This window comes from Mirounga angustirostris, unplaced genomic scaffold (genome assembly GCF_029215605.1).
Source record: "Mirounga angustirostris isolate CCGP_5_RB_7025 unplaced genomic scaffold, mMirAng1.0.hap1 SCAF_9, whole genome shotgun sequence".
Taxonomy (NCBI): domain Eukaryota; kingdom Metazoa; phylum Chordata; class Mammalia; order Carnivora; family Phocidae; genus Mirounga; species Mirounga angustirostris.
In genome coordinates, this window is record NW_026991717.1 from 46,573,864 (window position 1) to 46,600,881 (window position 27,018).

Consider the following 27,018-nt stretch of genomic DNA (forward strand, 5'->3'; position numbering starts at 1 on the left):
GAATAGGCAATTTTGTGATATCTGACTGAGCTAAGTAGTGCAGAGGGTTGGAGATTGGCATGGGCTCCCATGGAGTAAACTGTGCCAATTTCATTCACTAGCTGTGGAAATCAAGGGTATACATATATATTTCCTGGGTCTTTAAAAGGTATGTTCTTATTTGGTATTTTATTACATGATTTTCTGCATCTTAGAAGTAGATGTCAGTTTAGGTTTTGAAAGGTCCCTGCCATGTGATGTATTTTGGTATTCTTCCTCCTCAGTTTTGTTGTTTGTTTTTTTTGGAAGATTTTATTTCGAGGTAATCTCTGCATGCAAATAGGGCTCGAATCCACAACTCTGAGATCGAGTCATATGCTCTACGACTGAGCCAGCCTAGGCACCCCTCTCTTCAGTTTTTTATAATTACATCAGAAATGTGAATGTGAATGGTGTCTTGCCTTGTTTATGATGAGGGTAATAGAATTATTGTAGAAAATCATAAAGTAATTGAAACCAGAATTATCTTCTTGGCACTGCCTTCTATTTGCTGTGTGACTCTGGGCTTGTTATGTATCTCTCAAACCTCAGTTTTCTTTAAAATGGGCTAATAGTTCTTACTTTATATATGTCTTTTGGTTGGGTTAAATAAAAAAAAAATGTAGAACACTACAGAGCCTGGCAGATTGCAAGTGCTCAATAAATTTTACTTCTTATTAGATCCAGTTTTAAACATTATTTAATTAATACTTAAGAAGTTTATCTAATCAAGATATTTTTTGTATGTAGTGAGCTATCAGTGTATACTTAAAACAGAATACATTTTGAAAATAGGCATATGTAGTTTTGGATGTTTAACGCTTAAAGATATGACATGTGAAGCTTTTTTTTTTTAAACGAATGTCTTTTCGCTAGATTTTTTTTTTTTTTAAGATTTTATTTATTTATTTGACAGAGAGAGACACAGCGAGAGAGGGAACACAAGCAGGGGGAGTGGGAGAGGGAGACGCAGGCTTCCCGCTGAGCAGGGATCCCGATGCGGGGCTCGATCCCAGCACCCTGGGATCATGACCTGAGCCGAAGGCAGACGCTTAACGACTGAGCCACCCAGGCGCCCCTTTTAGCCAGATTTTCATGTGAATTTTAAAATACGAGATTTCTAAAATAGGAATGGGAAGAAACAACCTTAGCATCATGTTATGAATATATTATATGATAAAATTAAAGATACTCTTGTAAAAATCAGGAGCAAAGTAAAAATGCTCTACTGTTATTTAGCATGGTTTGTTAGTCCTGGGTAGTGTAGTAAGTTTTAAAAAAAGATAGAATTACAAGTAGATGAATAAAAGATTTAAATAAGAAAATCAGAATCAAAGTACCAGCTAAACAGAGACAGAGAAAATAATATTCTTAAGAATTTTGCATGCAAAATCAAGGGGCTCATGAATCCTCTGCAGAGGCACCTGGATCTCATGTTAGAACTCATGTTGTAGAGGAAAAAAAGATGGTTTATAACTAGTCAGTAACTGCTAAAGTGACTTTCTACAGATTTGATGCCTGTTTTGTAATGTTTTGCCTATTCAACTCTGCTGTTGTAGTATGAAAGCAGTGGCAGAAAATACATAAATGAATGAGCATATAATTGTGTTGCAAAAACAGGTGGCCGGCTGCAATTGGCTTTTGGGTTAATTTGCTTACCTCTGTTTTACATTAATTGGGGACTTTTTCTAATCAGTACTTTTACCTGTGATAGCAGGTAAGGTGTTTCTTGCCTAAGTGGTAGCACCAGTGGTAACTAGCCCTATTAATACACTATTAAATGCTTAGATTGAAGCCAGCATGTAGAAAAAGAAAGATACAGCTGCTGGTAGAGGTCAGGGAATTTCTGTATACAGAAAAGTTGCAGGGCTTCTGAAAGTTGGATGTACTTCTGAAAGTACAGATCACTGGGAATCATGTAGGTCTGGGTAGACCCTGAGTTGCTTGGGGGATTGCAAAGGGGAGGGCAAGATTTTGCATTGCTAACAATTCCCCAGGAGATACCCATACAGCCAGTACCCAAAACACACTTTGAATAGCAACGTTCTGTGTGTCAAGACTGAAACATCCACAAACACAAATTTCCAGTCTCTGTGGTAATAGTTAATGAATGAACTTGTTATTTGAACACATGGTGAGTAGTAGGCTCCCAGATTTTCTTTTAGCTTTTTAGCTTAAATGTTGAGTTGGAACTTCAGTACTGCTAAGAAGTTCTTGGAAATGGTGTAGTTTCTACTTTCTTAACTGATATTTTCTCTTGATGTTTGATTTCCCCCAATGTTCTTTTGGTACCTATGATCGCTAGTTGTCATTTAATCTTTTTGTTTCCTCCATTTCTTACTACTTATGTCTTATTAACAAAAATATAGTTATTTTTGAATAATGAGTCATTACAGGTTGCTTAGTAGTTTCTTGGAGGTGAGTAGAATGTTGATTTCATTAATTTTCCTTAAAGAGGACAAGTTGTAATATTTGAGTTGTCTTTGTTTTTGATTCTGGATTTTTGTTTTTGAAAATTTTGTAACTTAGGGAAAGGTAAAAGAAAGGCCAGATAGCCATATACCTACCTACCAGTGTGAGTCAACATTTTTCTTTAAAAATTTTGTATTAGCTTTATTGAGGTATAATTTCTATGCAGTAAACTTCAGCAATTAATTTTGAGAAATGTATATAGCCATATAACTACTATAATAACATAGAACATTTACATCAACCTATAAAGTTCCCTTGTGCTCCTTGCAGTCAATTGAAAATACTTTGTGATATCCCTTTTGATTTCTACTTTGACCCGTGGGCTAATTAGAAGTGTGTTAAGTTCCTAATATTTGGGGATTTTACCACACATCTGTTACTGATTTAATTGCATTATAGTCAGAAAATATACTGTATGATTTCAGCCTTTTAAAATTTATAGAAACATGCATTATGGCCTAGAATTAAGTCTGTCTTGGTGACTATTCCATGTGTCCTTGAAAAGAATATTCTGTTGTTGGGTGGAATGTTTTGTGAATGTTAATTGGATCAAGTTGTTTGATAGTTTAGGTTTTCTGTATTTTTATTTTTTGCCTACTTGTTCAGTGAGGACTGTTATGATTTCCAACTATAATTATAACTTCTTTCAGTTCTGTCAATTTTTTCTTCATGTGCTTCGAAGATCTGTTATGTGGTACACATTTAGGATAGTTATGTCCTTTTGATGAATTGGGAAATGTCCTTTTTTACCCCTCATAATTTTTTTTGTTTTGAAGTTTACTTTGATAATACCTTAGCTACTCCAGCTTTCTTTGGATTGTTGGTATGGAATAACTTTTCCCATCCTTTTTACTTTAACTCATCTTTATTTTTGTGTTTAAAACGTGTTTTGTACAGCCTGTATTTACCTGTTCTTTTTTTATTTAAAATAAGAAAATGACTTTCTCCCATTTATTTGTTATGTTTAGGTCATTTACTTTTTTTTTTAAAGACTTTATTTATTTATTTATTTGAAAGAGAGAGGGAGTGAGTGAGAGAGCATGAGTAGGGGGAGGAGCAGAGGGAGAGGGAGAGGCAGACTCCCTGCTGAGCAGGGAGCCTGATGGGGCTCTGTCCCAGGATTGTAGGACCATGATCTGAGCTGAAGGCAGATGCTTAACCGACTGAGCCACCCAGGCACCCCTAGGTCATTTACTCTTAATGTATTTATTGATATGGTTGAGCTTAAAACAACCATCATACTGTTTGTTTTCTGTTATTCCCCCCTCCACCTTTTCCTGCATTCTTTGGGATTAATTTATTTAAAACAGATTTTATTTATCTCTGCTGTTGGCTTATGTGTTATATTTGTTTGCTCTATTTTTAGAGGTGTTCCTAGGTTGTACAATATATATCAATAACTTATCATGTATACCTTCAAATAATACACAGTTCCATTTCTGTTCTCCACAGTGCTGTTGTCCTGCATTTTAATTCTATATGTCATAAATGTCACAGTACATTGTGTTTTTTAAAACAGTCATTTAACTTTTAAAAGGATTAAAAAAGAAAAATTCTTTTTTCTCATATTCATTATTTCTGGCACTATTCTTTGTGTCAATACAGATTTCCATCTGGTATCATTCCTTCTGCCTGAAAGCTTCCTTTAACATTTCTTGTAATGCAGGTCTACTAGTGATGATTTGTCAGTTTCGATGTCTGAAAAAGGGATCATTTCACCTTTTCCCCACTTCACCTCATTTGTGAGAGATACTTTCACTGGGTATAGAATCTTAGGTTGAGAATTTTTTTTCTTAAAGTACTTTAAACATGTTGCTGCTTTATCTTCTGACTTATGTACAATTACACTGTCATTTATAACTTTGTTCATCTGTATGTAATGTGTCTTTTTCTCTAGCTCTTTGGGGTTTTCTTTGCCCCTAGTTTTCAGCCATTAGTCTATGATTTGCCTCTGTGGTTTCTTTTATATTTTATTCTGCTTAAGATTTGTTGAGTTTCTTGGTTCTGTATATTTATAGTTAAATCTTTTACTTTTTCCTCCTCCTCATGTTTGTTTTTTATGCTCCTTAACATAGGGAACATATTTACAATAGCTCTTTTAACCTCTTTGTATGCTAATTCCATCATTTCTGTAGTTTCTGTTTCTAATGTCTGATTTTTTCCCCAGTTATGCAGAAAAATAAATTTATATTTTCCTGATTTTTTAACATGCATGGTAATTTTTGATTGGATGTAGATCATTCTGATTATTACTTTTTTGCATGTTTGATTTTGTCTCTCCTTTAATACTGTCTGACTTTTTTGGTGTATAGTTAAACTACTTGGAATCACTTTAATCCTTTGGAATGTTACCTTTAAGCTTTGTTAGTGTGTTTGGCTAATTTCACCCCATGAATAAGGTGATGTTTTTCTGAGGGCTCTACCCAATGCTCCATATATTACAGGTCTTTCTTCCCTGGATGGTGGGAATATGAACACTTCTCAGCCCTTTATTGGCATTCATTCATCCATTCATTTATTTTTATTATTAACCTATGATGTATTATTTGTTTTAGGGGTACAGGTCTGTGATTCATCAGTCTTACACAGCACACAGCGCTCATTACAACATATACCCTCCCCAGTGTCCAGCGCCCAGCCCCCCCCACCCGTCTCCCCTCTAGCAACCCTCAGTTTGTTTCCTGAGATTAAGAGACTCTTACGATTTGTCTCTCTCCATGGTTTTGTCTTGTTTCATTTTTTCCTCTCTTCCTGTATGATCCTCTGCCTTGTTTCTTAAATTCTACATATGAGTGAGATCATATGATAATTGTTTTTCTCTGATTGACTTACTTCACTTAGCATAATACCCTCTAGTTCCATCCACGTCATTGCAAATGGCAAGATTTCCTTTTTTGATGGTGGCATAATATTCCATTGCATATATGTACCACATCTTTATCCATTCATCTGTCAATGGACATCTGGGCTCTTTCCATACTTTGGCTATTTTGGACTTTGCTGCTATAAACATTGGGGTGCACGTGCCCCTTCAGATCCCTACATTTGTATCTTTGGGGTAAATACCCAGTAATGCACTTGCTGGGTCGTAGGGTAGCTCTATTTTCAATTTTTTGAGGAACCTCATACTGTTTTCCAGAATGGCTACACCAGCTTGCATTCCCACCAACAGTGTAGGAGGGTTCCCCTTTCTCCACATCCTCACCAACATCTGTCATTTCCTGATGTGATTTTAGCCATTCTGACTTGTGTGAAGTGGTATCTCATTGTGGTTTTGATTTGTATTTCCCTGATGACGAGTGATGTTGAGCAATTTTTCATGTGTGTGTTGGCTATTCATATGTCGTCTTTGGAGAAATGTTTGTTCTTGTCTTCTGCCCATTTTTTGATTGGATTATTTGTTGTTTGGGTGTTGAGTTTGATAATTTTTTTTATAGATTTTGGATACTAGCCCTTTATCTGATATGTCATTTGCAAATATCTTCTCCCATTCTGTCGGTTGTCTTTTGGTTTTGTTGACTGTTTTCTTTGCTGTGCAAAAACCTTTTTATCCTGATGAAGTCCCAGTAGTTCATTTTTTGCCTTTGTTTCCCTTGCCTTTGGAGATGTGTCTAGCAAAAAGTTGCTGCAGCCAAGGTCACAGAGATTGCTGCCTTTGTTCTCCTCAAGGATTTTGATGGATTTCTGTCACACATTTAGGTCTTTCATTCATTTTGAGTCTTATTTTTGTGTGTGGTGTAAGGAAATGGTCCAATTTCATTCTTTGGCATGTATGTGGCTGTCCAATTTTCCCAACACCATTTGTTGAAGAGACTGTCTTTTTTCCTTTGGATATTCTTTCCTGCTTTGTCGAAGATTAGTTGACCGTAGAGTTGAGGGTCCATTTCTGAGTTCTCTATTAGTTCCATTGATCTGTTTGTTTTTTTGCCAGTACCATACTATCCTGATCATTACAGCTTTGTAATAGAGCTTGAAGTCCAGGATTGTGATGCCACCAGCTTTGGTTTTCTTTTCAACATTCCTTTGGCTATTTGAGGTCTTTCCTGGTTCCATACAAATTTTAGGATTATTTGTTCCATTTCTTTGAAAAAAGTTGATGGTATTTTGATAAGGATTACATTGAATGTGTGGATTGTTCTAGGTAGCATTGACATCTTCACAATATTTGTTCTTCCAATCTGTGAGCATGGGATATTTTTCCATTTCTTTGTGTCTTCCTCAGTTTCATGAGTATTCTATAGTTTTCTGAGTCAGATCTTTTGCCTCTTTGGTTAGATTTATTCCTAGGTATCTTACGGGTTTGGGTGCAATTGTAAATGGGATCGACTCCTTAATTTCTTTTTCTTTTTTTAAAGATTTTATTTATTTACTTGACAGAGACAGAGAAAGCGAGAGCAGGAACACAACCAGGGGGAGTGGGAGAGGGAGAAGTAGGCTTCCCGCCGAGCAGGGAGCCTGATGTGGGACTCAGTTCCAGGACCCTGGGATCATGACCTGAGCTGAAGGCAGATACTTAGTAACTGAGCCACCCAGTTGTCCCACCTTCTTAATTTCTCTCTTTCTTCTGTCTCATTGTTGGTGTATAGAAATGCAGCTGGTTTCTGTACATTGATTTTATTTCCTGCCACTTTGCTGAATTCCTCTATGAGTTCTAGCAGTTTTGGGGTGGAGTCTTTGGGTTTTCCACATAAAATATCATATCATCTGCAAAGAGTGAGAGTTTAACGACTTCTTTGCCAATTCGGATGCCTGTTACTTGTTTTGGTTGTCTGATTGCTGAGGCTAGGACTTCTAGTACTATGTTGAACAGCAGTGGTGATAGTGGACATCCGTGCTGTGTTCTTGACCTTAGGGAAAAAGCTCTCAGTTTTTCCCCATTGAGAATGATATTTGCTATGGGTTTTTCATAGATGGCTTTTATGATATTGAAGTATGTACCCTCTATCCCTACACTGTGAAGAGTTTTAATCATGAAAGGATGCTGTGCTTTGTCAAATGCTTTTTCTGCATCTTTTGAGAGGATTATGCAGTTCTTGTCCTTTCTCTTATCAATGTAGTGTATCACATTGATTGATTGCGGATGTTGAACCAACCTTGAAGCCCAGGAATAAATCCCACTTGGTTGTGGTGAATAATCCTTTTAATGTACTGTTGGATCCTATTGGCTAGTATCTTGGTGAGAATTTTTATATCCATGTTTATCAGGGATATTGGTTTGTAGTTCTCCTTTTTGGTGGGGTCTTTGTCTCGTTTTGGGATCAAGGTAATGCTGGCCTCATAGAGTTTGGAAGTTTTCCTTCCATTTCTATATTTTGGAACAGTTCCAGAATAATAGATATTAATTCTTTAAATATTTGGTAGAATTCCCCTAGGAAGCCATCTGGCCCTGGGCTCTTGTTTGTTGGGAGATTTTTGATTACTGCTCCAATTTCCTTGCTGGTTATGGGTCTGTTCAGGTTTTCTATTCTTCCTGGTTCACTTTTGGTAGTTTATATGTCTCTAGGAATGCATCCATTTCTTCGACATTGTCTAATTTGTTGGCATATAGTTGCTCATAATATGTTCTTATAATTGTATTTCTTCGGTGTTGGTTGTGATCTCTCCTCTTTCATTCATGATTTTATTTATTTGGGTCCTTTCTCTTTTCTTTTAGATAAGTCTGGTCAGGGGTTTATTAATCTTATTAATTCTTTCAAAGAACCAGGTGCTAGTTTTTTTGATATGCTCTACTATTCTTTTGGTTTCTGTTTGATTGATTTTTGCTCTAATCTTTGCCATTTTTCTTCTCTTGCTGGGTTTAGGCTTTATTTGCTCTTCTTTCTCCAGCTCCGTTAGGTGTAGGGTTAGGTTGTATATTTGAGACCTTTCTTGTTTCTTGAGAAATGCTTTTAATGCTATATCTGTCCCTCTTAGGGCTGCCTTTGCTGCATCCCACAGATTTTGAACAGTTGTGTTTTCATTTGATTCCATGAATTTTTAAAATTCTTCTTTAATTTCCGGTTGACCCATTCATTCTTTAGTGGGATGCTCTTTAGCCTCCATGTTTTCAATTTCTTTCCAACTTTCTTCTTGTGATTGAGTTCCAGTTTCAAAGCACTATGGTCCAAAGATATGCAGGGAATGATCCCAGTCTTTTGGTACCAGTTGAGACCTGATTTGTGATGCAGGATGTGATCTGTTCTGGAGAATGTTCCATGGGCACTAGAGAAGAATGTGTATTCTGTTGCTTTAGGATGGAATGTTCTGAATATATCTGTGACGTCCATCTGGTCCAGTGTGTCATTCAAAGCCCTTATTTCCTTGTTGATCTTTTGCTTAGATGATCTGTCCATTGCAGTGAGGTGGGTGTTAAAGTCCCCTACTGGGACGCCTGGGTGGCTCAGTCGGCTAAGCGTCTGCCTTCAGCTCAGGTCATGATCCCGGGGTCCTGGGATCGAGTCCCGCATTGGGCTCCCCGTTCAGCGGGAAGCCTGCTTCTCCCTCTGCCTCTGTCGCTCTCCCTGCTTGTGCTCTCTGTCTCTTTCTCTCTGACAAATAAATAAAATCTTTAAAAAAAAAAGATCTTTGGGCACCTGGGTGGCTCAGTTGGTTAAGCGACTGCCTTCGGCTCAGGTCATGATCCTGGAGTCCTGGGATCGAGTCCCACATCAGATTCCCTGCTCAGCGGGGGGTCTGCTTCCCCCTCTGCCCTCTTCCCTCTCATGCTCTCTGTCATTCTCTCTCTCTCACATAAATAAATAAATAAAATCTTTAAAAAAATAAATAAATAAAGTCCCCTACTATTACTATATTATGTCAATGTGTTTCTTTGATTTTGTTATTAATTGGCTTATATAATTGGCTGCTCCCATGTTAGGGGCATAAATATTTACAATTTTTAGATCTTCTTGTTGGATAGACCCTTTAATTATGACGTAGTGTCCTTCCTCATCTCTTATTATAGTCTTTGGTTTAAAATCTAATTTGTCTGATAGAAGGCTTGCCACCCCAGCTTTCTTTTGATGTCCATTAGCATGATAAATGGCTTTCCACCCCCTGCTCCCACCCCGCTTTCAATCTGGAGGTGTCTTTGGATCTAAAATGAGTTTCTTGCAGACAGCATATCGATGGGTCTTGCTTTTTTATCCAGTATGATACCTTGTGACATTTGATTGGGGCATTTAGCCCATTTACATTCAGGGTAACTATCAAAAGATACGAATTAGTGCCATTGTATTGCCTGAAAGGTGACTGTTACTGTATATTGTCTCTGTTCCTTTCTGGTCTGTGTTACTTTGGGCTCTCTTTGCTTAGAGGACCCCTTTCAATATTTCTTGTAGGATTGGTTTGGTGATTGCCTTTATTGGCTTTTGAAGATTGTTCTGATGTTTTTTGTGTGTGGTTAATTTTTCTGGCCTGTGATAGTTTATTCTCTCACATGTTCAGATTAGTACTCAGCCAAACACTTAAGGGGACCCCTTTTTAGGTCTCATGGCTCCTTCTCTGTTTAGCTTTTCCTGGCACTTGACCCACACATTCTGAATGCCCAGCCTCCCTGAACGCAGGTTTCTGGCTCCTCAATTCATTGAGATCCTCAGGCTGCTTGGGTTCTTCCACCCTGCATATTGGCCTGGAAACTGCTTGTAGTTAGTGAGTTGGGCCAATTGTAGATCTCACCTCATTTGCTTATATTCTTATGTTTAGTTTTCTAATTGTTTATGGTGGTGGTAGGTTAAATTCAGTCCCTTTTCTCCATTACAGCCAGAAGTGGAAACTGATTTAACAATTTGCGTTCTTTCTCTTTTTGTCCTGCTTGGAATCACTTCAATGAAAATTATGCATGTTCACTTTACCCCTAAATATTTAAAACATAGCTTCAAAAATTCAGAGTTTTCTTTTATATACCTACAGTGCTGTTGTATTGAAGGATATTAACAGGGTTTCCTTAATATTATCTGATTGATTCCACTTTGTACCGGATTTTCTCCAAATGTTTTTTGTTTCCTTCTTAATTGGATTCTTATCTATTTTGCCTTTTTGTTTTGTTTTGTTTCTTTGTTTTTGCTCTAGCATATTTGGACAGTGTTTATGGTTGTGTTGCTTTTCCCTGCCCTGTTGTTCTTTTTGCTGTGATATAATGTGGGTAATTTCTTTTTCCCTTTTCTCTGAGCCAAAGTTTGAGGGGCTATTTTGTGTTTTACCCACTTTTCTCCAGTCATGGAGTCATGATCATATTCAACCTTTTTGAGAATTCCAGGGCTTTCTTCTCTTTTGAGATTTAAAAAAAAGTGAATTGTATGACCTTTTAACATTAGGAGCAGCATCAGGAGTCCAGTGTGCTATGCTTTCCCACTTTCTCATTAGAATATTCTGTTTATTTCCTTGGCTGCCTGTTTGAGAGATTATACCATTAGGTTGTGCCCAGTGTTGTATTAGTGCACTGGCTCTCTTGAAAACAAGAAAAAAATCCTCTGATTTGTAGCCTTTTCTAATTTCAGTGGTATAAATACCCCCCACTCCACGCGCGCCCCCCCCCCCCCGGTGGATTTCAAGTTACCAACATAATGTCAATGAATGCTGATTTGGGAAGAGATCTGGTGCTTATGAGCCTGTATAAGCTTAATCCAGCACACTGGTTATATCCTTTTCTTACTTGTTTTCAGTTCTTGAGGAATTTTTTTAATATGTGAGAATGGGCTGCTTTTTAAAAGTTTTTTTTTTCTTCATGGATCCCCCCTTTGTTTTATTAAGTGTTAGGGTATATAAATTACATAATATAGTTTCAGTACATTATCTTAACTTCAGTGATTTTTTTTTTTAAGATTTTATTTATTTATTTGACAGAGAGAGCACAAACATGCAGAGCAGCAGGTAGAGGTAGAGGGAGAGGGAGAAGCAGGCTCTCCGCTGAGCAGGGAGCCTGATGTGGGGCTCGATCCCAGGACTCCGGGATCATGACCTGAGCCAAAGGCAGATGCTTAACCGACTGAGCCACCCAGGCGCCCCGATGATTTTTTTTATATTACTGAGATCATCTCATAAATACTGATATTTAGGCATAGTTAACATAGAAACATAGGTCTTATGTAGAAGATGATAATGACGTGGACTTGATAACTATATGTTCCTGGGTAGCTTTTTTAACTTTACCAGTTAAAATCTGTGAATCATGTTTTATCTCAATTATAAAGATTCAGAAAATCATTATTCAGATCCTTTATCAGTGAAAGTAAACATTATCTTCCTTTAGAAAATCCCTTTGTGTGTGGGATGGAGAAAAGATGACTGTTTAATAACTCTCCCAGTAGGATTCCATCCATGCAAATAATTGAGCTTTTATCACATGTCACCAGAACTACAGTAGTTATTGTTTTAAGTTATCAAAAGTGACATATCTGAACTGTGACTTAAAAAGTTGACTTTTTTGGTGCTGAAAAAGGAGTGGGAGCAGTAACTTTGCAAAGCCAACTTTGTGCTGTGGCTACTCGGTCCATTTAAATACAATTCATTAATCCAATGGAAATCCTACATTGAATTTCAAATTGAAAGAAACTACCCAAAAGTTCTCATACTACAGCTTCCTCATTCTTGATTTCTTAAAACCCAAGTATAAACTTAAAAATATTTTTAAAGAATATGGAAAATGTATGGTAAAATACCTGATACCATTATTTAGTTTTGATTTTTAAAAGTTTCATACTAGCAGGCTTTATCATCTCATATCCTGGCTTCACTGTATTGTCTTTGTTAGTTGCAGACATAATTTTGGATTCTGGTTTTGGACTCCATTCTTGTTATCTCTCTTGAGAACTGTGCATTTAAGAGGACAGTGAAGTGACTTGATAATAGTTTACATTAAATGATCCTTTAATGCCAGTCTTTGTGCTAAGCAATTTACATCCATTTAAGGTAGTCCTTGTCTCTATTTTACAGGTAAGAACTCTGAGATTTTAAAAATGTTAAATAATTACCCAGCTCATCTAGTCATGGCTAGGAAGTATCAGAATGAAAACCCAGTTCTGTGTTTATTCCTCACTTTATGGCTTCAATTTGTGTATGTAGGTCTCAAAGGCAAGTGTAGGAGGAGGAAGTAGAGGAAAAGATGGAGGAGATGAATGATAATGATGAATAATTTACTGAGCCTCTACGCTATTGTAGGTACTTTGCTAATTACGACACATGGCTTAAATCATAATCCAAACAGCCTTAAGAGAAAGGTATTCTACTTCTCTCCAGTTTTAAGGATGGGGCGCTGAAGCTCAGTTTTGCATTTGATGAGGGAAACAGGCTAATAAATGAAGGTAATGGTATTTAAACCAGATAATTTTTTTATTCTAGTAAAAAAAATGCTTACCATAAAATTTGTTACCTTAACCATTTCTAAGTGTACGGCTCAGTAGTGTTAAATATATTTACCTTGTCACAGTCTTCAGAACTTAAACCCAGATGATTTGACATAAGAATGTGTGTCCTTAACTGTACGATGATTAGCCACTGACTTGTATGTATATAGAAAATTTAGTGATGGACACTTAGGCTTTATGGAATATGTTAGATAAACCATTATAGTTTTTTTTTTTTTTTAATTTTGGTGTTCTGTTTTATAAAAAAAGGCAGTTTTCTTTAGGAAGAAATTTTGATTTCTTAAGGAATCACTCTTTCTGACTTTTGCTCATGGTGAAGATGGAGAGACCAGGACCAAATTTATCCCTCTGCCTGAAAAAAACTAAGGAAACTTAAGGGAAAAAAAACCCCCCAAAACAAAACAGAGAAACCACAGCTTTCAAAGACACTAGTCACCTGATGGTAAAGGACAATGATCCCTGAGAGGGGGGAAACAAATGAGGCCAGACCTATGATTGCTTCAGCTCTCTGTCTTGAGAAAATTTCCATCTGCAGTGATATGGGAGGGAACCTAGATGCAGGCCAACTGACTCTCTTGAGTTGAGGAGATGAAACTGAGAGTCAAGGGGGACCAAAGCAACTAGAGTTCACAGACAGAATATCAGAATGAAGAGTGCTGCATAGAGAGAGAATCCCTGAGATCTGCAAAGGGTTCCCCTAGTGTTTGGCGGAGTATTGATCAGTAAATACATGTGAAGAAACTACCTAAGGCCAGGGAAAGAAACAGTGCCCTGTGTTTACATAGAGCAGGAAATAGTGCCTGTTCTCACTGGCTAGACTGAAAAAACTCATAATTTGTGAAGCAGTGGGGTAGACTACTCAGATAGGTCTTGCTTCAGTAGTGGGGAATAATTAACCCTACACTGAGCACTGTTCTAGACCCCCCTAACAAATCATAAACGCAAGACCCAAAAGGATCAGACTGTTTCCATGTAACTATACTTTCTCCTATAACAAAGCCTGAGAATATTTATAAAAATACAAAAAAGCTTAGCACCCAACAAAGTGAAATTTGCAATGTCCGGCATCCATTTGGTGAAAGATTATATTAGAAGGCATGCACTGAAGCAGGAAAACAGCAATCCATAATGAGAGGAATAAGCAATTAATTGGAATCAACCTGTAAATGACACAGGTATTAGAATTAACAGACAAGAATATTAAAAGAGTATTATAACTCTATTTCATATATTTAAAAAGTTAAGTATAGACATAGAAAATATAAAACACAAATTAACTTCTAGAGATGAAAACTATACTGTTTTCAGTGGAAGATGCAGTGGATGGCATTAACAACAGATTAGATATTGCAGAATATTAGTGAACTAGAAGATACAGCAGTAGAAACAATTTAAAATGAAAAGAGAAGAAAGAATTTTTAATGAATATGAAAAACCAGCAGTTAACTGTGGGAAAAGTTTGAGTGTTCTGATACACTTGTAATTCAAGTCCTGGGGAAGGATGGAGAGAGTTAAAAAAAAAAAAAAAAAAATTGAAGAAATAATGGTTGAAAAACTGTCCACCCACAGATCCAAGAAGTTCACTGAAATAAAGCTCAAGAAATATGAAGAAACACATGGTAATCAAATTGCTCAGAGCCAGTGATAAAGAGGAAAATCTTAAAAGCAAACTAGGGAGGGAAAAGATACATTATATTCAGAGGAGCAAAGATAAGGATGACAGATTTCTTCTCAGAAGGAATACAAGTGAAAAGATGGTGGACTAACATTTTTAAAGTATTTAAAGAAAAAAAATACAAACCTGAAAGCCTGGAATGCCCAGTGAAAATATCTTTCAAAAATGAAGACAAAATAAAGACTTTCAGACATATAAAAGCTGGAAGAGTTTTTCATCAGCAGAAGAAATGTTAGAGGAAATCATCCAGAAGGAAAATGATACCAGATAGAAATATGGATTCACATAAAGAAATAAAGAACCCTGGAAATATTAATTAGAGAAGATTTTTTTTCTTGTTATTTAAACCTCATTAAAAGATAATTGTTTCAACGAAAACAATAACAATATATTGTGAGCTTTATAAGATATATATATATGTAAAATATACAATGGCAGTAATCTCTAAAGGCCAGCAGGAGAGAAATGGAAGTATATTAATGTCAGATTCTTATACCTGAAGTGGTATAATATCATTTAAAGGTAGGCTGGGATAAGTTAATGATATATACTATAAGCCTTAAAGCAACTACTGAAATAACCAAACAGGATTTTGCTGATAATCCAATGAAGAGATAATAATGGAATCATAAAAAAATAATTAGTTCAGGGGTGCCTGGGTGGCTCAGTCAGTTAAGTGTCTGCCTTCGGCTCAGGTCATGATCTCAGGGTCCTGGGATGAGCCCCGTATCAGGCCCCTGGCTCAGTGGGGAGTCTGCTTCTCCCTCTGTCACTCCCCTCACTCGTGCTCTCTCTCTCTCAAATAAATAATAAAATAAAAATCTGAAAAACACCACCACCACCACCACTACCAAATGGGTTAAAAAGTAAAAGGATGGGAAAAGATACACTATGCTAGCTCCCAAAAGAGAGGGGAATGGCCATATTATTTATTTATTTTTTATTCTTATGTTAATCCCCATACATTACATCATTAGTTTTAGATGAAGTGTTCCATGATTCATTGTTTGTGCATAACACCCAGTGCTCCATGCAGAATGTGCCCTCCTCAATACCCACCACCAGGCTAACCCATCCTCCCACCTCTCTCCCCTCTAGAACCCTGTTTGTTTTTCAGAGTCCATCGTCTCTCATGGTTCGTCTACCCCTCTGATTTCCCCCACTTCATTCTTCCCCTCCCGCTACCTTCTTCTTTTTTTTTTCCTTAACATATATTGCATTATTTGTTTCAGAGGTACAGATCTGAGATTCAACAGTCTTGCACAATTCACAGCGCTTACCAGAGCACATACCCTCCTCAGTGTCTATCACCCAGTCACCCCATCTCTTCCACCCCACCCCCCACTCCAGCAACCCTCAGTTTGTTTCCTGAGATTAAGAATTCCTCATATCAGTGAGGTCATATGATACATGTCTTTCTCTGTTTGACTTATTTCACTCAACATAATACCCTCCAGTTCCATCCACGTCGTTGCAAATGGCAAGATCTCATTCCTTTTGATGGCTGCATAATATTCGGGTAATGGCCATATTAATATCAAAGTAAATTTTAGGACATAGAATATTACAAAGAATAAAGAAGATCATTTGATAATGATAAAGGATTATTTAAACCAAAAGGCATGATAGTCATTAACATTTATGCATGTAATAACAGCTTCAAAAATCAGTGAAGCAAACAACTGCAAGGAGAAATAGAAAAAAATTACAGTCATAGAGCTTTCAATACCCCTGTCTTGATAATAGGTAGATAGAAAATCAATAAGGATATTGAAGACTTGAACAACCTTGGTAACCAACTTGACCTGGTTGACATTTATAGAATACTCAATAAGAGCAGAGATTGACATTTCTAGAACATTCATTGTTAACAGCAGAATACATATTCTTTTCAAGTGTCCATGAAATATTTGCAAAGAGAGATCATATTCTGGGTTATAAAATAAGTGTGTGATAGATGAGAAGTAACAGACTTCTAATAGGACATGGATCAAAAAGGAAATTAGAAAGTATGTTGAATAGAATGAAAATGGTAACACAACGTAACAGAATCTATGGGATGCTGCTAATGCTGTATTAAGGGGATATTTATAGCACTAAACATCTGGATTAGAGAAGAAGTGAAGTCTTAAATCATTGGCATTACTTTATGAAACAAACAAGAAAGAACAGTCTCAAAGTAAGCAGAAAAGAAATAATGAAGATCAAGTGAAAATCAACAAATAGAAAACAAAATGAGGGAAAATGAAAGGAAATAAAAGGGTTTTTTTTTTTTTTTTAAGAAGATCAATAAAATCAATAAATTTCTAGCCATCCTGATCAGGAATGAAAAAGACAAGCTGTAGATTACCAATATCAGGAATGAGAGAGATGACATCACTGAAGATTCAAAAGATATAAAAAAATATAAGGGCATATTATGAATAAATTTATTTCTATAACTTTAACAATTTAGGCAAAATGGACAAATTCTTACCGCTCACTTAAGAAGTATATAACCTGAATAGCTCTTTTTCTATATATGAAATTGAAATTATAGTTAAATTCCTTTTCACAAAAAGAATTCTAGGCCAAGATGGCTTTACTGGTGAACTCTACCAAACATTTAAGGAGGAACTAATAACCAATTCTATATAAAAGTGTCCAGAAAATTTAAAAAGGGGTATACTTTTTCAATTTCTCTTTTACTCTAATATCAAACCTTGGCAAAGATAGTACAAAAAAAGAAAACTATAGACCAATGTCTCTCATGACTGTAAAAGATAATACACAGTGACCAGGTAGGGTTTATTCAGTAATGCAGAGTTGGTTTAATATTAGAAAATCAGTCAATTTAATTCATCATAATAAACTAAAAAGAAAAAATCCATATAATCAACTTACTAGGTGCAGAAAGAGCAGGTGACAAAAGTCAGCATCTGTTCCTGGTAGTTTTTATCAACAGAGTATTAATAGAAAACTTAACCTGATAAAAGACATCAAAGACAAACCTATGGCTAACATTCAAACTTTTGTGTGTGGGTGAAATTCCCATTACAATAAGTTTTTAAAAAAAAGTATGTGAAAGTAAAATACTAACATTAGTGAGACAGTTGTTTCATATGTATTTGTAGATACTTGAATAATCATGGAATCATATTAGAACTAGAATGGACCATCAAGATGATACTAATTCAAACTGTTTATTTTTTATAGGTCAGTATGGAAATCCTTTAAATAAATACATTAGACATTATGAAGGATTATCTTATGATCCGGATTCATTACACCAAAAACACCAGCGTGCCAAAAGAGCAATTTCACATGAGGACCAGTTTTTACGTCTAAATTTCCATGCCCATGGAAGGTGAGTAAATTTCTTGCTGAGTCTGAAGTTTTCCTATATTTAATCTAAGTTAAAAGAAGAAATTTTATACCATTAATTTTCCTTCTCTAAAGGAAAGGTCCCCATTTGGAAATTCAGCCTACACTAGAATTTGGTATATATGCAAAAAAATGTTTTCTTTTAAAAAGGATTACCCTTTTTATATATTTTTTTTAAGATTTTTTTTTCTTTTTATTTATTTATTTGAGAGAGAGAATGAGATAGAGCATGAGAGGGGAGAGGGAGAGGGAGAAGCAGACTCCCTGCTGAGCAGAGAGCCCGATGCGGGACTCGATCCCGGAACTCCAGGATCATGACCTGAGCCGAAGGCAGTCGCTTAACCAACTGAGCCACCCAGGCGTCCCAGGATTACCCTTTTTTATATTAAGGAAACAGTCAAACTTAAATGTTTTTAAATTTATGAATCCATTCCTCTGTTGTATTATTAGAGGATTTTTAAAAAAGATTTTATTTATTTATTTATTTATTTATTTATTTTTAAAGATTTTATTTATTTATTTGACAGAGAGAGACACAGCGAGAGAGGGAACACAAGCAGGGGGAGTGGGAGAGGGAGAAGCAGGCTTCTGCCGAGCAGGGAGCCCGATGTGGGGCTCGATCCCAGGACCCTGGGATCATGACCTGAGCCGAAGGCAGACGCTTAACGACTGAGCCACCCAGGCGCCCCTATTTATTCATTTTAGAGAGAGAGAGATGGAGAGAACACAAGCAGGAGGAGCAGAGGGAGAGGGAGACAGAATCTCAAGCTGACTCTGCGCTGAGCACAGAGTGGGACGTAGGGCTTGATCTCCTGTCCCTGAGATCATGACCTCAGCTGAAACCAAGAGTTGGATGCTCAATGACGGCACCACCTAGGTGCCCCTAAAGAAGATTCTTTTTTATAATTTCCCACTACTTTTTATATGATTTATGGGGTCGATATATCTGTCTTAGGGGGCCAACAGTGAAGGTAGCTCGTTTTATGTCATTAAGTCATTTTATTTCTCATTAACTTATTTATTTATTTAGAGAGCGCACAGGAATTTGGTGGGGCAGAGGGAGAGGGAGAAACTGAATCTTAAACAGGCTTCATGCCCAGTGTGGAGCCCAACATGGGGCTTGATTTCAGGACCCTGAAATCATGACCTGAGTCGACATCAAGAGTTGGATGCTTAAGTGACTGAGCCACCCAGGCGCCCCTAACTCAATTTTTTATCAATTCTCAAATGAGTTAGAAGACAGATTAGCTATTGTATGCTCATTTCTCAGAATTGTTAAGGGATAAAGAACCAGGGACCCAAGGGAGAAAGGTAAAAATCACATTTATTTAGTGCCTGGGGTATCCCAGGTGCATAGATGCTTTATATGCATTTTCTTATTTTAATCTCTCAAAACCCAAACAAGGTAAATATCTTTTTATATCCAAGAAAACTAAGGCTCAGAGAAGTTAAATGATTTCTTTAAAGTTACACAGCATAGATTTGAGCCAGACCTGGCTCACTTAAACCCCATATTTTTTTTTCTTTCTGTGGGTTAGGGACGCTTAGATAAAAAATCTTGGGAGTATTCTTTGTTAGACTCTGCCTTGCTTGCTGTAATTAGTAAATCTATTCCTTTTGTTCTTTTCCTACTGCTGTAACCCTGATTTATTTAGCTCCTAATAGGTTTCCCAGCTTCCACTCCATTTATCATTAAAGCTATCCTGTGGACTTCTACAAGATGACTCTTCCTTAAAGGCTTCCTTTTTCATGTCAGCTTATTGCTCTAAAGTCTTCAATTAATGATTGTAAGCCAGATTTCTTAACTTAGCTTTCAAGATTCTCTCTAAATTAATTCTAGTCTATTTTTCTAAGCTTTATTCTGTTTCCCAACATTAAGTGTCTTTTTCATCCAGAATGATCTAATTGCTGAATATACCATGAACAGCTTGTTTTCTGTGTCATTTATCTTAAATCTTGATTATCTTTTAATGTACTGTTAAAGTTCTTCTTTAAAGATTTACTTACACCTTTCTTGGAGCCTTTAAATAGGTGAAATGTACCATTGGCATTTGATTCATTCTGTCTTCCTTTTCATGTGTGTATTTCATATTTATTTTTCTAGAACTGTATTTTTTGTTCCTCACAGGAAGGCATCCTGGCTACTATTTAGTAATGTTTATTATTTGTACTTATGCTTAAGTACAGATGTACAGATGCTTAAGAAAGATATTAAGGGATGAAAAATCAGATAATAAATGCTATGAAGCTTAAAATGTTTTATGCATGGAAATAAATGGATTACTTAAATTAACTTATTTTCCATATTTAAAAGTAATGATCATTATAGAAAAAAATACTTATAAGTTATAAACTCTCTTACTTTGATATAAAGGAGGTAAAAAGATTCATTTTATGGTCTGTTTGATTTTCTGGATAAAAATTTTAGTGGCAGCAATTCATATAAATTTCTATGAACCTTATCTTCAGATATTTTTAAATTACCCATTCTTTATTAGTACCATGAAATAATAAGCAATCATTAAGCCTTCCTAAGGTTTTAGTGACCACCTCAAAATAAGTTTAATACTGTATTCCAAATATAGTGTAACTACCAGAAGGAAAAGTTGAGATTCTGGCTGCCTTTGGTTTGGATACCACATTTCTATTATATGATAGATTTTTATTTTTATCTGTCACGTGATTCATATCGCACTTGTGGCAAAACTAAATTCCTAGGCTCCTCCGTCTTCTTTTGGTGTATTTATGTGTGTGAGTGAGAGTGAGCATATGTGAGTGTGCATGCTGTTGTTTATTAATCCAAAAACTTATTTATTGACTGCTAGTTAAAGGTTACTTAGTTTAGGCTGTGGGTGGTAGAAACAAATCAAACATAGATCTAATAGGGGCAGCAAGATGTGTGTTAGTCATTTTATAAGAGGAAAATGTGATATGGTGCTTTATAGGTAAAATACTATAGATATTCAGATGATGGAGAACTTATTCTTACTTATTTCTCTCAACAAAGGACCTGGAGCCAGGAAATTTCATGCGGTGTGTAAGTGGTCATCTTAGGTACTTTTAACAGAAATCTGTTTAATCAACTATATATACACATACTACATTCTCTAGAATAGATCCAAATTGAGGTATTGTACTTTATTGTCTCAGTGGTTATACTTGTATATTCATGCTGTGTCAGAGTTTGTGCCCTGGGCACCTGGGTGGCTCAGTTGTTAAGCATCTGCCTTCAGCTCACGTGGTCCTGGGATTGAGCCCCCCGCATCAGTCTCCCTGCTCCAGGGGGAGCCTGCTTCTCCCTCTTCCTCTGCTTACCACTCCCTCTGCTTGTGCTCTCTCTCTCTGTCAAATAAATAAATAAAGTCTTAAAAAAAAAAAAAAGCACTTGTGCCCCAATGTGTGCTGTCCTTGTGCATTGTGACTAGACTTGTTATCTATTTTTCATCTTTTAAAAAATAATCAAGTAGAGTTTATTTCTCCTGATTGTATGGTAAGGCTTAATCCCCTAGAATCAGATCTCACTATATTTTAATAAAGTACAGAACATAATAAATACTGTGCAGTTAACTTAGAAAAAGGGAAAATACTTGAAAAGATATTTATTCTGTTTAGGTGGACATTTATGACTTGCATTTCTGAATATTAGCACAGTCTCTGGGTGTGTGTGTGTGTGTGTGTGTGTGTATTAAAGTCATTCTTTGTGCTCTTTGTTTTATGTTTAAGTATAATGAGCAAATTTCTTTCCAACTGGCTTCCAAGTTTCCTAAATGAGAAAGGGTATATGACATCCCAAGTTTACAGATATTAATGTTAAATGAAGAAATGTTGAGATTCTTTAAGCCCACAGTCCATTCTTAAGAATTCCATGAAAAACCATTGCTCTTGAAATAAAGTTTGAAGTTGTTTGAAAATAAAAGTCATGTGAGGCAGTGCTACAGGAAAGATTGTTAAGGAAAGATAAGTATTTTGTAACATACTTCAGTAATATTCATTAGGATATTAAAATATTTTGATAATAGGTGCTAGGTTAAAAGATACTCTTAATTTTGCTGAGAAATTAGAAATCAGTTTTCTTGATTTCAGAAATTGCTTCCCTTGGATAAGTTTTGATAAATGGGATGCCTAAGTGAGCATTGCTTCTTTAAGCTCACTTAGCAATATGTATATCAATTATAGCATTTAGTACATTTTATTATAACTTTGTTTACATGCATATGTCTTTTGTTCCCTGCAAACTTGAAGGGCAAAGTCTAAGTTGTATTTACCTTTTTTATATAGATGGTGGTCATTTAAGTTATTTGAATGAGTGAATGAATGAATGAAGCATTATGAAGGGAACACAACATTTATAAGCATAAAGTTCTGACAAGGGGAGGTATATAATTAATACTTTTGTTTAGGTCTGGCCTTACCAGAGAGTTTAATCAGAAAAAGTAAAGTATCAGTTGCTTATTGCATCTTTAATTTGATGGATATTAAAATACACTAAAATATTAAGAAATAGATTTTCAGCTTAAATATTGTGTAGTCTGGAATATCTCACCCTTTTTAGCGATTGTTCCTAATCAGTAAGTAGCAGGCAGATTTATTGCATTGTGGGGTGCAGGATTTTTAAAATACTTGTGGAAAATTTGTTCTTTATCAGTCCTCTTGTTCATGTGAAAGTGTGTGATGCGCCAGGGACTGTCCGTTGTTATTCCCTTCCCTTATTCTACTTTGATACTAGTAAAAGACATGTTTTATCCTACAGTCCCTGGCTTTATGGTCTTGTGTTTTAGGTTTGTACATTACCAGTGCACTGCAGTTTCATTAGGAATTTTGGTAGTGTGACTTTCATAAAAATGTAAATTTTATATTGTTCAAGTCTGGGTTTTATATAATATGCTGAAATATTACGATAGTCCTATATTGAAATAGATGAAAATTTAGAATAAATAAGTATTCTTGGACTTATCCAAGAGTATTAGTTAGTATAGCCTGAGAAGAATGGCAAGCTTGTTTAGTAGTGATTTTTAGTATAGCTCACAGTGAGATTCTGATGTTGTATATATATATATTTTTAAAGATTTTATTTATTTATTTGAGAGAGAGAATGAGAGAGAGAGAGCACATGAAAGGGGGGAGGGTCAGAGGGAGAAGCAGAATCCCTGCTGTGCAGGGAGCCCGATGCGGGACTCGATCCTGGGACTCCAGGATCATGACCTGAGCCAAAGGCAGTAGCTTAACCAACTGAGCCACCCAGGCGCCCTGTATATGTATTTTTTTTTTTTTTTAAAGATTTATTTATCTGCCAGAGAGAGAGGGAGAGTACAAGCAGGGCAAGTGGCAGGCAGAGGGAGAAGCAGGCTCCTTGCTAAGGAAGGAGCCCGATGTGGGACTCAATCCCAGGACCCTGAGATCATGACCTGAGCCGAAGGCAGACGCTTAACCATCTGAGCCACCCAGGCGCCCCTATGTATTTTTAATTTATGCCTTTTGTTGCAACCATCATTGAAGAGAAGCATGAGGGATCATTCCACTATTCCTTTTTCCTAATAGAACTTCTGTAAATTTTCTGAAATACTTCTTCATAGTGGTATTTAAGAAAAATAAGTAGAAAGAATATCTGAGAACTCTGAAATAATATAGTTTATCTTTTTGGTAGGAAGTATGCATATACTGTTATATTAGATTCTGTTTTTTCTTATTGTGTATATATGTATTTTTGAACCTTTTCCTTTCTTACCTTGTTTTCCAAATTATGGACAGTCATCTTTATTTTCTGGTCTTCTCACCACTTGTCTAACTTTACAGGCTTTTATAGATTTGATGGTTCACATCTACCAACTTTTCATTTGAGTGGAAAGCCACTTAATAAAGAAACTTGTGATTTTATAGGAAGGATAATAAGTGTATTGAAACAGTCATAAACTAGGTAGAGAAAGGGAGTACAGTGGTAATTCAGAGACGGAGTTCTCTACTAACTTCACATGTGTTATCTAGAGATTTCTTATGAGCCTCAGTTTCCTCAGTAAAACCTTGAATTTTGGACACGATAATTTTTAGGCCCCTTCCTGCTTTAAAATTCTATAAAATATATTAATAACACTCAACTAAATTTACAAAAGTCAAAACATTGTGTAGTCAGTAATAGACTATTTTTTCTGCCTCTGTGTTTAATTATTTGCATACATAATAAATCAAAAATTGTTTCTAATACATGGTTTGTATATAGTATAGAAAGATACCAGATTTTTTTCCTTAAGTTCCCGATAATGTTTTGGAGAACTTACACGTTTCTTTTTTCTTATTTGACAAGATAATTCTTCCTAATGCCTTTTAATAGTATGCTTACAAACTTTTCAAAACAAATGGTCAGACATTTGATTTGACATTTTCTTTTGCAGTTTAGAACTTAAGTTCTCCCTACTGCTCATATACGAGGGTATCAAGAAGGTGGCCCAAGGAATTTGTAAAAGACATAAATATTCCCTTTAATGGATCCTGACTGGATTTGGGTTAGTCTGGAAGTATCTTGGTTTTATCTTTGTCATACCATGAGTGAGGTAGCAGAAAGCTAGGACACTTTTAACTCTGTGGAAAAACCAGCACACTTTGAGAAGCAGAGGTAAGAATCCAGGGAGCCCAAACAGATGCCAGCTCGTAAAGAACAACAAGAGAATAAATTTGAATTATATAAAAATATTGTTATGCATGAGGAAAAACAAAATTTTGAAAAACACTGACTTGGCACTGAAATCTTTCCCAGCAAAATTTAAGCAGGTTGGAGCAAAAATTTATAAAGAAAAAGGGTATTTATTTAGTACCTACTTTATGTGAGATACAGTACTCTTTAGCATATATTATTAAGCTATATGTCACACTGCTTTTTGTGTCAGACGTGGATTTCCTAGGAGGTGATATTCTTTATTCTTGCCTGTTTTCTCTTTACACAGAAATTAAAAGCCTAACAATTTTTTTTAAAGCTAACAAATATGTTAAAAGTCTGAAGAGACACTGGCTATTTGAATTACTTCTTGAATCATAAGGAAAAACGAGCTGAGTTGGATTCATGTTAATTTTGTATTTAAGAAGCTAAGTTGAGAGCTGATGATTGCTCTGAGTTTAGCTTCTTAGATATGATTTCAGTTGAAATACCATTTTTATTTTACATGTTTTTAAGCACTAAGCTAGGCTTTATGTGGAAGAGATGGAATGAGTGTTAAAAAAAAACAAACCCCCCTCCCCCCAAAACCTGAGCTTCCTCCTGCTCAGGGGAGGAAAAGGGAATGGAAGTGTAAGAGTATAAAAAGTACCTTTCTGGGGTGCCAGGCATGCAATTCTTAATCTCAGGGTTGTAATTTCAAGCCCCATATTGGGCATGGAGCCTACTTAAAATAAAATAAAAATAAAATAAAAATTCTGCCAAAAAAGTGTTTTTCTGACTGTTTTTAACTTTTGATACCTCATCACCTCTAAAGTTCATCAAAAACAGGCTTTTGAGGGGCACCTGGGTGGCTCAGTCGTTAAGCATCTGCCTTCAGCTCAGGTCATGATCCCAGGGTCCTGGGATCGAGCCCCGCATCGGGCTCCCTGCTCCGCGGGAAGCCTGCTTCTCCCTGTCCCACTCCCCCTGCTTGTGTTCCCTCTCTGGCTATGTCTCTCTCTGTCAAATAAATAAATAAGATCTTGAAACAAACAAACAAACAAACAAACAAAAAAAACAAACCAGGCTTTTGATGTCAGAGTTTCTAAAGTTGTTGATCTAGACAGTAAATGTCAGAAATTACGTGTATTTTAGTAGTAGAAAAGCCCATCATTCATTTTCCTCAATTGTAAATTATATTTCATACTAAAATATTGCATGTGCAGTTGGGTCTTTTATGAGATAAGTTCTCCAACTTAGATTTAATTTGGATTCATAGCCATCCTTTTTTTTTTTTTTCTTTTCTGTTATTCAATTGATTAAGCCCTATGTAAGTTGTGCTGTTTCTTAAAAGTGTAGCAAGGGTTTTATATAACTAAAAGTTATTTAAATGCTTATCCTATTTCATTATACTTGAAAATCCTTTTATATAACTGTTGAATGGGTATGTTTAGTTTATTGGTTTTATGCTTGTTAGGATTGTTTTATTAAGCATCAGTGAAGTCTTGTATAGTTGTATGCTACTTTAAAACTGGTAACTGTTTAAAAATTCTTTGGTAATCACATATATAGTTTCTTTTTGAAAAGCTGAATATTGAGATTCCTCACTTGGTTGTATCATAAAACTTTCTAACTTCTTTTTTAACTTCTTAAAAGTCTTTGCTTCTTTGGGTTGACATTTTTTGGGGGGGAGGGTTAATAAATATTTTTCATACTTACACATAGGGATAAAATCAAGTTGTTAATTTGTGTATGTCTCTGAAATCTTTTAACTACTTCAAACTAGTTCTAAAACAGTCTGAATGGGAAGAATAATGCTGAATCAACAAATCAAATATAAACCGAAAGTCTAGCGTTAGCATCTTAGATATGTTGTTATGGGACATATAGTTGTGTAATGTAGCAGTATTTTTTTTAACCCTAAACCACAGATTCATTTGAATGGATTTTAATCTCTGGATTGAATGAAAAATACATTGTGCATTTCTTTTTGTTTAAATTTATTTGAGCTACAAGAGATGTTTCTGTAGTTTTAATATGCTGTAATTTACTGAGTCCGCTTTCATATTTTAAGCACCTAATGTATTCCAGGCACTTTAGTAGTCACTAGTAATAGACTAACTGAACAGACAGGTCCTTGCTGGTGAGGAGTTCATGGATTCATGAGAAAGGCAGGTGTTGGATTAGGAATAACAGCTGTGATAAATATTAAGAAAGGAATGTTCAGAAGATTGCTATGAGAGCATTGGGGATGCCATCTTGTCTGGAGGTTAGGGAAGGCCACTCTTAGGAGATGGCATTTAAACTGATCCTGGAAGGATGACAGAAGAGGAGGTGGTTAGCCAAAGAAGGGAGTGAAATGTGTTCTAGACAGAGGAAACAGCATGTGCAAAGATACTAAGATGAGAAGTGGCGTGTTTATGGAATTGAAGGGATTTCGGTATATGAGGGATCTTAAAATGTGAAGGAGTATGGTTCCAAATGAGGCTGTAGATGTAAGTAAGAGCCAGCTCTTTGAGAGT

The 27,018-nt window shown here is 35.9% G+C and overlaps 1 protein-coding gene across 4 annotated transcripts in view; it reads left to right on the forward strand.

Moving 5' to 3' along the window:
- ADAM10 (ADAM metallopeptidase domain 10) overlaps positions 1–27,018 on the forward strand; it is a 135,174-nt gene that overhangs the window by 19,433 nt on the left and 88,723 nt on the right. For 3 of the 4 annotated variants that reach the window (XM_045899976.1, XM_054513519.2, XM_045899977.3), the window contains exon 2: positions 17,704–17,854. The exons of the other annotated variant lie outside the window; for it this stretch is intronic. In XM_045899976.1, the coding sequence (XP_045755932.1) occupies positions 17,704–17,854 (151 nt within the window). The remainder of the gene's footprint in view (positions 1–17,703; positions 17,855–27,018) is intronic. 4 annotated transcript variants of the gene reach the window in all.